The sequence below is a fragment of the Labeo rohita genome, chromosome 7 (genome assembly GCF_022985175.1).
Source record: "Labeo rohita strain BAU-BD-2019 chromosome 7, IGBB_LRoh.1.0, whole genome shotgun sequence".
Taxonomy (NCBI): Eukaryota; Metazoa; Chordata; class Actinopteri; order Cypriniformes; family Cyprinidae; genus Labeo; species Labeo rohita.
The window spans coordinates 45,645,142-45,656,701 of record NC_066875.1 but is presented as its reverse complement, the minus strand read 5'-3'; the positions used below and the strand labels follow the sequence as shown (position 1 = coordinate 45,656,701).

At 36.7% G+C, this 11,560-nt stretch overlaps 1 protein-coding gene across 1 annotated transcript; it reads right to left on the bottom strand.

Moving 5' to 3' along the window:
- Positions 1-1,175: 1,175 nt before the first annotated feature.
- Positions 1,176-11,358, bottom strand: LOC127167791 (protein mono-ADP-ribosyltransferase PARP15-like). Its single transcript, XM_051114033.1, has 6 exons — positions 11,178-11,358; positions 10,622-11,049; positions 6,028-6,265; positions 5,749-5,885; positions 3,795-3,972; positions 1,176-2,632 (listed from the first exon to the last, which is right to left on the bottom strand). The coding sequence occupies exons 2-6, from the start codon at positions 10,757-10,759 to the stop codon at positions 2,352-2,354; spliced, it is 972 nt and encodes a 323-aa protein (XP_050969990.1). The 5' UTR covers positions 10,760-11,049; positions 11,178-11,358; the 3' UTR covers positions 1,176-2,351.
- Between the last annotated feature and the right edge of the window lie 202 nt (positions 11,359-11,560).

The following is an 11,560-nucleotide window of genomic DNA, read 5'->3' as shown; positions in this document are numbered from 1 at the left end:
TAAAGTGTGAGACTTACTTCTTTTGGAGTTGTAGCTGGATCATGAACAGTGGATACTGATTCATCCTTGAGTTTTAACATTTTAGAAAGCCTGCCTTGAATTGACCCTTATTCAGAAAGCAGTCTGGAGTACGAATTTAGGTGTATTTGGTGGCGCATTACCATCAAAAACAAAACTAATTCACTGCGTCCTCAGTGGCTCTGATGTCGGAATAAAATTAAGATTCTTAATTTCACTTTTATTGTACATCTAACTACAAAGCACCTGCATTGCTTACGAGACATTGTTGACACTACAGCACTACAGGTAGAAATATGCTAACACGGGACAGTCTGTCAGCAGTCGTGGGCTTGATAATTGAGAATGCTTAGGTTTGGGAATTAAAAAACAAGAAATTAATGGATTTTTATCATTGTAGGGTGGTTGTGTCCACACACTGCTAAGACACATTTATATGCAAACACCATGTAAAAGTTAATTTTGGGTCAGATGTTTCCTTTCATTATTAAAGTGATTAGTTTTTGTGGGTTCATAAGTTTCCCTGAAGTACTTCCAGTTAATGTTTAAAAGAATTGCACTGCTTCTGAAAATTGCGCAAAATCCTACATGTCATACAAAACAACATCAGATGGTTTCTTCATGATAGTTTGACGCGGACATGAGAACTGAGAAGGAAAACTTGTAGTATGTCCAAAACACATTAAATTGCATAACCTGGAGCACTAGTTAGTTATGGAATAAAGCATGAAAACATATCACCTAAAGATAGTAATAAGAGATGACTGACTGGACAATGTCAGAGGATTTGGTGTGCAACGGATCCTGAGTGTCATTAGCGCTTCGTCATTAGGACCTTTTCAAAAACACTGGTAAATTACCATTATGAGAAGTTTTAACATTACCAATAAAATACTGGCAATGTTCTCTGTGTGAGTACAGAACAAATTGAATGGTATAAGGATGTATGAGTTCAGAGACATCTGCTCTGGCCCAATCATAACATTCTAACAGAGATGACACAATTACTCCGGCTGTTTATGGAAGTCATGAAATGTCTAAAGTTGTTTAATACGATGTCTCTGGGTCAAAAGCAGCTGCATGAATGTGAACGTTTGACAGGAAAACGAAAACATCAACAAAAACACTGACCACGTATACCACGAATGGTGCTTTACCAGTAAAAAGGCAGAATGTCAATGCCTGTGTGAACATCACCAGTGTTGGAGAAAGTTACTTTTAAAAGTAATGCATTACAATTTTGCATTATTTCTTGAAAAAGTACATTACATTACTTTTTATGGAAAGTAATGCGTTACGTTACTTTTGCGTTACTTTTTAAATCTGGGCGGGGCTTGCTTCTTTGTTTTAATATAAAAGAATTTTAATGTAAAAGCCCTTTTATACTGAAAGTGAAATGAATTCACCTCAAGCTAAAAGAAAAGTACATTTATGCAGGAGAATATCACTCTTCAGCTATAAAAAAAATGAAGCACAAATGTTAGTTTATCTAAAGCAATTTTTGCTTATTAGTATGGTAGAATTGAATCATCAAAAGTCAGCAGCAAAGACACTGGTTAATAAAATGGGATTAAATACATAAAGGATATTTGTTTTATTTAACATATTTAATTATTGCAGGGTTGCGTCATATTCTGAGTTTGCATTTCACTGTTTTTACTCATTTTGAAGAATACTGAATATATTTTTTTGTGAGTGAGATGAATTAATGCATGTTCACATTTAGTCTAGAATACAGTAACATCATGTTTAATCAAATTTCCTGACAGGAGACTTGTGAATTAATAAATGGGGAAAAAAGTAACTGGCGTTACTTATTTGAAAAAGTAACTGAGATATTTTCTTAGAAAATTAAAAGTAATGCGTTACTTTACTAGTTACTTGAAAAAAGTAAAAATATTTCGTAACTTGCGTTACTTGTAATGCGTTACCCCCAACACTGAACATCACATTTTTATATTTAAGGCTATTCTATATTGTAAAATCAGCATACACAGAGTATGCGTGACCGTGAATTTGAAAGTGAAAGTAAAATGAGACCGCACATTTAACAGTGATTTGAAAACATGGCTCCCTGATGCCCACAAAATATATACAAATAATTACCCAACTATGTGATATTAAGAGATCATAAAATCATTTAAATATATATTTTTCTTCCTATCTCAAATTTTTTCCATCACCATCTTTTTAGTGGCTCTGTAGAATGTGTCATTTTCTTCGACTTCAGGCATATACCTAAATGATTACATTTAAATGTAAAATCAACTATTTAACTAATAGCTGTTTGAAAATCATCTAGATCTCAAGCCAGTCTTGGTGTTTGCTAAAGTTCATTTGAATGTGATGAGGTAGTCTGGATAAGCCTGGCAGTCGTGGAAAACCACAAACATGGAGGGATTATGCATATTATTCACCACGCTGTCATAGAGGTGGTCAGGTGCCACACGAACAGGGGGCGTCTTCATGTCTGCCTGACCCTGAGTGTGGTAACCTGTAAGCACACGAGCCACAAACATGACCTGAGTCCCGTCTTCTGCAGGAACCGCGTAGGTTGGATTGGCAGAGTAGCTAGCGTTCACAGCGAAGTACGTCCCATGACCAAAGTAAGTGGCTGAGAAACATATAAAAAGTCATCAGTATCAGTGGATTAGGCTTCAGACTAAACAGTCAATCAGAAGATGATCAATTGGCTATATAGACTATTAGCTATTAAACTATAAGGGGGGAAGTTCATCCAATGAAACAAAGGTAATGTTCACTCAAACAATGGGGAGTATCAGTGAACCACAAGCTAACTTTAGAGTTGGTCCTACCACAGTTCTTCCATGACTTCAGAAGACTATAATTGAGACATATGAACTTTACATTACTTTTTGTCATTTTTGGGCCTTCACAGATATAGTCACTATATGAACTATATGAATTAAAAATTAAACACACTCAAAAATAAAAGTAAAGAGGTTTGGAACAATGCAAGGTTGGAGTAGTTTGTACAGTATATGAATGTGCATATATGCAATTTTTTTTCATAGAATTTACTGAAATAATTGGATATAAATCGAAAATCAAATGTAAAAAAATATTGATCTGAAACTTGATCTGAAAAAAGAAAACAAACATTTTATACTTTAGATAACAACTTCTACAGTATGTTTTGTGATCCTATTATAGCATTTAAAAAAGTTAAAAACATGATTAAAAAGGAAGTCACATAATCTGCCAAGTCTGTGCAATCACACATTTTCTTGAAATTATATATTCTCAAATAAAAACCAGGAACTGCTAATTTCACTGGATGTAGTGAATATGACAAAAGTATTGCTGCATCCGAAATCAAATACTTCCCTACTATGTAATATCCAAACAATAGAATGCCAAAAGTGTAGTATGTCCTATTTGAAAAATAGTAGGCTAAAAGTACCCGGATGACCTACAACTTCCGCCCAGATGCTGAAGTGCACAGTCGATGGACACTTTACCATTCCATGAGACCAACTGAGAGGATTTATGAATGGCATTGATACTACCCATATTCATACTATATAGAATGTACATTTTTAACTGTTCTGAAGTAAGTTCAAATTCAAATGTACTCAGACAGTATGCAATTTCAGATGCACCTTATGTCTGTGTGAGCACAGGAGCTGGATTCACAGCAATGTCAAAATACTACTAATCCCACTAATGACACTTACTGGCCTTGGTAATATATCTGTCAAAATTTTTGGATTGACTATTTTTTAAATGAATGAACCTTTAAAAAATGTAATTACCATTTTGCCCAGCAAGACTGCGATTAAAGTTTGTCTTCATGATGGCTGAGCAGGACGCCTCTGATGTCCCATGATAAAGTTTCTTTTCTGCTGCTCCCATGGGGCCATTTTTGTTCTCCAGCTCTTTTTTACGCACCTCGTATAACCGCCGAAGATTAATGTTCTGGATCCGCTCAATCTATTGAATTACAAACAGCCAAGTACATACAGGTGCATCTCAAAAAATTTGAATATCATGAAAAAGTTCATTTTTTTTGTAACTTGTTTTAAAAACCGAAACTGTCATATATTCTAGATTCATTACATGTAAAGTAAAATATTTCTAAAGTTTTGTTGTTTTAATTTCGATGATTAGAGCTTACAGCTCATGAAAGTCAAAAATTCAGTATCTCAAAATATTAGAATATTTCCTAAGATCAATTAAAAAAAACAGATTTGCAAAAAAGAAAAGTTTAAAGTATGTTCATTTATGCCGTCAATACTTGGTCAGCAGCACATATTACAGCAAATGACTTGCTCCTAGCACATATTACAGCATCAAAGAAGTGTGACATGGAAGTGATCAGCCTGTGGCACTGCTGAGGCACTACTGAGCCTTCAGATTGGCTGTATATTGTTGAATTGACTTTTTCCTCATCTTTCTCTTTAAAATATCCCACAGATTCTCAGTGGGGTTCAGGTCAGGCATGTTGGCTGGTCAGACAAGCAGAGTAATATCATGGTCAGCGAACCACTTGGAAGTGGTTTTTACACTGTGGGTAGGTACTAAAGTCCTGCTGGAAAAGGAAATCAGCATCTCCATAAAGCTTGTCAGCAGATGAAAACATAAAGTGCTGGTAGATGGCTGCATTGACTTTTCACTTGATACACAATGGACCAGCAGACGTCACGGCACCCCAAATCATCACTGACTTCCGAAACTTCAGAGTGGACTTCAAGCAGCTTGGATTCTGTGTCTCTCCAGTCTTCTTCTAGACTCTGAGACCATGATTTCAACATGAAATGCAAAATTTACTTTTACCTGAAAAAAGGACTTTGGACCACTGAGCAACAGTTCAGTTATTTTTCTCCTTAGCCCAGGTAAGATGCTTCTGATGTTATTTCTGTTTCAGAAGTGGCTTGGTAGCCCTTTTGCTGAAGACGTCTGAGCATGATGACTCTTGATGCGCTAACTCCAGCTTCCTACTCCTTGTGAAGCTCTTCCAAGTATTCTCAAGCTTGCGGTCATCCCTGTTGTGCACCTTTGCCTACCCAATTTCTTCCTTCCAGTCAACTTTGCATTTAATATGCTTTGATACAGCACTCTGTAAACAGCCACCCCATTCAGTAATGTCCTTCTGTGACTTACTCTCTTTGTGGAGGGGGTCAATTATTGTCTTCTGGACCATTGCCAAGTCAGCAGTCTTCCCCATTAGTGTGGTTTCACAGAACAAGAGATACCCAGAATTTATACTGTAGGGATAGTTATTTAATGAAACTCAAATGTAAATATTCCAATATTTTAAGATACTGGATTTTTACTTTTATGACCTGTACACTCTAATCATCAAAATTAAAACAAAAAAACTTTTGAAATGTTTTACTTTACATGTAATGAATCTAGAATATATGAAAGTTTCATTTTTTTAAATAAGTTACAATAAAAAAAAAAAAAACTTTTTCATGACATTCTAATTTTTTTTTAGCTGCACCTGTATATGTTAAGGACTTCATATTCACATCTGCTGCTTTTTATAGAAGTAAACTGCTAGGACTATACTGCCATACAAAATTGAAACGCAGTACAGTAACTAACCAACTAACCAATGGTTAGTCCAGTCTGGCACTTGATTTAACCTATAATGAGTTTTCTGCCTTTATTGTAGACTAACTCTTAAACTAAAATACAACTTTTAGCATGTTTATGTATTTTGTCCTTCAGGATGTTTTTTGTTGATGGAGCTGGGTGTCAAACCTTCAGCACTGTTTTTGTGACTGTCCTCTTGAACTCTGCCTTCACGGTCTGGTACTCTGTGGATGACGGATCTAAGTCAATCACCTTTAAGGTGTCACTTTCACTCATGTTGTCCCAGTAGATTGGCAAAGCAAAATCTGAAATGCAAAATAGTAAAGGTCTTGTTTGAATATCTAGGGTGTTTTAGTTTACATTATAAATGCAGACAAATGAACAAAGATTTTATCCGACACAGTATCAAACATGTATTTTTGGCTTATCGTGAAAGCGGTCCCTCACCTAAGAGGTTCTCCAGACGCTTGAGAGTGGTCACTTGTCCTGAATCACATGCTGTGGCCTCCATCTTTTGGAAATTCACAGTCCATTTTACACCCTGTGCATCCACAATATAATCTTTCACACCTCCTTTCTCCAGCTTATAATTCACATCTTGTGGTACCTTCTGCCAAATGCCCCGTGGTCCCAGAATGCACCATGTCACATGAGAAAAGAGGTGTGCCTCTTCCTTTTCCCTTACCTTAGCATTTGAGAGAGAGAGAGAAAAAATGGTTTGAAAAATAAATAAATAAAGCTGCAAGCAGCAATTAAGGTCTTTATTACTTCTATGCGTTGGTTAGGGTCTATGTGAAAATGAAATGACACTAAGGATGCTTACACACACACACACATGTTTCGTATTTATATTGTACCGACGTGTAAGTATAAGGGAACAATAGGTTACGTTTGGGTAATAAGGGGGTAGCAAACAGATATACAAATAATTAATAATGGATTAATTTAAAAAAAACTTAACAGGTACCTATTCTATTAAATCGTACGTTTGGTGTATCTATTAGGGGTGTGCAAAGCAGCCGGTATTTGTATCTGTATTTGTATTTGTTGAGGGGGGAAAAGTATTTGTATTTGTATTTGCATTCGAGTAAAATTCAAAATAGGCGTAAAAATCCTTTTTTTTTTTTTTTTTTTTTTTTTGCGTTACACTTCTACACACTTTTTTTGGCTGGTGGAGGACCAAGAGATCTCAGCAGCAGCCACACTCTTTTCTATTTGGTTGCCCAAATCCATGTGAGGAGTTTCAACTAAGTTAATGGGTGACGGGAAGCTATGCTAAGGTGAACTGGGGAGTCGCTCTCTAAACGAGGGCTATTAAAATTGCTTTTGAATGCGCGCGCGCGTTTTACTTTCGGTTTCGTTTTAACGATGGCGCGAAACTCTCGGCGGTGCTAAGCGTGCATTCCACAATACAAGACATTAATTTAACAAAACTATTCAAAAGTGGTGGGACACAAACGGGATTTTGAAAAGTGTGTCCCCAGTGGAAATTACGCCCCTGCGTGAGTGGAGTTATCATTTGATGTGAATGTATGCCAGAATGTGCGCTGTAGCACAAAATATAGTATATTTCTTCAAAAGCAGATTGTGGAGACATTTTAATTGTCCACAATCAAAAATCGTCATATCACACACCCCTAATTGCAATGTAGTTTGTGCAAATCCGGAACAGAGGTTGGTTAAGAGAGAGAGAAAAAAACGGCCGGTTCCGAGTTTCAGCGGAGCAGTGTCAGTGACACGGAGTGATTGACGACTAATATCTAAAATCTGTTAAGAATGTACAGATCGAGTTTCATTAGTTATGTAATGTTGGAGAAAACGGCGAAACTGTCACTGTATCAGCTCACAGCGGTCTGGGCAGTAGTTCGGCTAGCGAAAGTTTTGTAAAGAAATAAAAACAAGTCGCACCGCAACGATTTCTCGCACTCGCACAAATGCTTCCAAATATATTTTGAGGTCGCGCAGATTAAATTTTGGGAGCATATGCCCTGCCCCCAACCCCTCCGACTCCTGAATGTCACTCACTCACTCGCTCATGCGGGCGTGCACTGCGGTCTCATGAGGAAACGCAGCTTTTTGATATAAAGTTTTTCTTGTTCCCGAATACAAATATTTTTTTAAAGTATTTGTTCGAAATAAGTATTTGTAAAAACACGCTATTTGTGCCTTTCCGAATACCGTATTCGGGTTCGGCTCCACCCCTAGTATCTATACGTAAGCTTTTTAAAATTACTGGGAAATTATACTCTTGTTCCATGTAATTACAGGGTAAGTGTGCCCTCTGCGGGCTGTAAATTAAAGTGGCGATTGTTCCCCTCTTGTTCAACGAAGTTACAGGGTAGGTACAATACATATACGCGACGTAAAATGTGGTTCCACAAAATGTACATTTATTTACATTTTTACAGACACTAAATGTACAATACTGACATATTTACATCATATAAACATTTAACGTTTACTTAATATGAAATTATAACATTTCATTCTGTTCTGTGTGATCGTTTCCAAGAAAAGGTCTACATAATGTTATCATGACTACACGTTAAACCCTTAAAATAAATAATATTTCTGCAGTCGTTTAATCATTCATATAATATTAACTTCGTTTGCCGTGGTGGAACACAAAGGCGTTTTCTCTAACATGCTGTGACTAACAATAGAACCATAAAATACACCGAACACGCATCATAATTACAAATTAAACAATTTTATTTGTGTGCTGTAACCCAGATCTTCAGAATCCATACGATTTGCGAGGACCAGAACCAAATTCAAGGCTTTGTCCGGCGATCTTCATCTCCATCTCTAGCAGTGAGTCCAGCAGCAACAGCCATAAACCCGTGCTAAAGTGCATTTTGCGACAGGAAAATCGGCCGTCCATTGGCTCTCGCCTGCATTCGCCACATATTACGACATGCCGTGTTTCTGGTGAGATGTGTTGGAATGACGCGCGGGCGCCTTCGAGGAGTGGATCAAGATAATAATCTGGATAATATTTTCAGCGATTAACAATTTAAATTCTGCTCTCATCCTACTGCACCTCAAACCTACTGTATTCCGCCAGAGAGGACTGCGGCTGCAAACGCATCGTTATTTGGATGACTTTTTTTGTATGGCTGTTGACATTTTTGCAATAAATAAATGATTGTGATTGCACTTTCCTGTTTTTTATATTTTTATTACTGTTCAGTCATAGTTAACGTTAGGTTTAGAGGTAGAAGTGGGATTAGCGACTACAAGAAAATATTTTTAGATATATTTTCAGATTGTGTGTATATGTATATGGGATAATTTTTGTGCCAATAAGAATGAACGTAACTTTATAAAACTGAACGTAACTTTCCAAGAAACGATCAAAAATATGCCACTGCAAAAGAAGAAAAACACAATGAAAATGAAAAAATGAACTCAGTCGCACAAATTTAACATGCTCTTCAAATATGCTTCATTCTTTGTTAATGATTTTCAAAGAATCGTTTTCGCGAATCATGGATTCTGAATGCGTTGCCACAACTTTCGCTTACGCTTCGCAAATTTTCGTTTGCTGTTTTGGCACAAACCTTTCGTGGGGGCGGGCTTAACAGCGATCTACTCTGATTGGCTAATGAGCTTTTGATGGACAGTTGCTCTCTGACCTGGAAGCACAGACGGTGACGTCAGTGGCGCACATATTGGAAAGTTGTTGCGGTGTGCAATACGTCGTGCTTTGTTTATATTAAGTATTAATGTTATTAGTATTTCACCTACGGTCGTCTCTTAGTTTCTAAAGATGAGCTCCCAGGAAAGACACGGAGCAGCATCATCTTCCACCTCAGCTTGTCCCTCAGGGCAGCTTGAAGTAAGTTCGTGTTGCTAAAGTAACGTTAATCAATAACATCGATAAAAGTTTTATTCATGTACAGTGTGCAACAGTTCTGATAGTTTCTATAAACAAAGCACGACGTATTGCGCCACTGACTTCACCGTCCGTGCTTCCAGTTCATTTTTTCATTTTCATTGCGTTTTTCTTCTTTTGCAGTGGCATATTTTTGATCGTTTCTTGGAAAGTTACATTCAGTTTTATAAAGTTACGTTCATTCTTATTGGCACAAAAATTATCCCATATATGTATTGTACCTACCCTGTAACTTCGTTGAACAAGGGGGGAACAATCGCCACTTTAATTTACAGCCCGCAGAGGGCACACTTACCCTGTAATTACATGGAACAGGAGTATATTTTCCCAGTAATTTTAAAAAGCTTACGTATAGATACACCAACCGTACGATTTAATAGAACAGGTACCTGTTAAGTTTTTAAGTAATTCCATTATAAATTATTTGTATATCTGTTTGCTACCCCGTTATTACCCAAACGTAGCATATTTCTCCCTTATACTTACACGTAGGTACAATATAAATACGAAACATTCACCGTAACTTTAGTTTACTTACGCAGTTCTTTGCAGGTTGTATATCTGGTTGTTACTCTCTATTACCAAAACGTAACATATTGTTCCCGTATACCTACATGTACGTTCTTTAATAGGTACACTATAATTACAGAAACGTACACCGTAAATTCAGTATACTTATGTAGTTCTTTGCAGGTTGAATATCTGGTTTGTTATCCCCTTATTACCCAAATATAACATATTGTTCCCTTATACCTACATGTACGTTCTTTATAGGTACACTATAATTACAGAAACATACACCGTAAATTCAGTTTACTTACGTAGTTCTTTGCGGGTTGTAATCTAAAGCGTTACCAAAATTTTAGTCAGTGCACTCTATTCTGACTTGTTTCTTCAAGAACCATAAATGTGCAACACATGAATGTGCCATATATTTCATATAGTTTTATCTAGTGACATTTAATTTTTGCATGCAACATATACATCACAAACATATTCTATTAAATTATATATGCATTATATTTAATATATTAAATGCAAATTATTCTTTGGATATTGGCTTACGGTTATATTAAATGCAAATTATATCAATAATATGGTCAGACGATTAGGTCTAGAATGTTAAACCATTGTCTTTCTCACCTGTCTGCGAAGTGCATCTTGTATCAGTCTAACGACCTCATTTACTCCATCTTTCAGGCCTTTCACTACCCATCTATCAGAGTTACTCATATCTAACTGCAGGTGCAGTGAATTCACTTTAGAGAGCAGCTGGCCCATCTCATCCTGAGTGAGGCGTTCAATCTCATCAGAAAAGAAAGTGTGTGCAAAGCACTGACTGTCATACACTCGCTGAAGTTCTTTGCAGGCATCAGACACATCGTTATCGGTGTAACCAATGATTAGAAATGCTGCTCTGCTCACTGTGTCAGGCAAAGATGTTAAAGAAAGTAAGTCAATATTGTCCAGTATGGAATATGAGCTACTCAATCTAGTCGAAGCCCTGTGTCTGCTAGTGGTTGCACTGCGCACTCTGGAGGTTGCACTGATAGGTACCAGTGGTGCAGGAGCTGAAAAAGTTTTAAGTGCAAAATTGACAATGGGTGTCTTGTGAAGACACTGTAAAAACATTTTTATAAAGGATGAGAGGGACATGTTTAATAAAAATGTTATTGTCTCTGCACAGATTCATCCTCACCTGTCAACAGTGTACTAACACCAAAGATTTGGAGTGCCACGCTTTTGAACTCCAGGAAAACGTTAATCTTAAGCAGTATGATGCGAATATTTTTGAGATGTCGAAGATTCGCTCCTTGTATACCTTCCTTTACTCCTTCTAGAATGGACTTGGCCACCACACTGGGATCCAAACCTCCTTTTCCTGCAAAGCCCACAAATTTTCCTTGACATAACCATTTATGATGGCAAAAAATACCTACTATTCCATTCAGGCATGCTATAATAAACTGCTAAACAATTATACTAGATGAAACCTTAATACATTGCTAAAAAATGAGGAGTCACTTAATCATTATAGCACATCAAAAGAATTATACTTCGGATATATCAATCTGTCTAGTC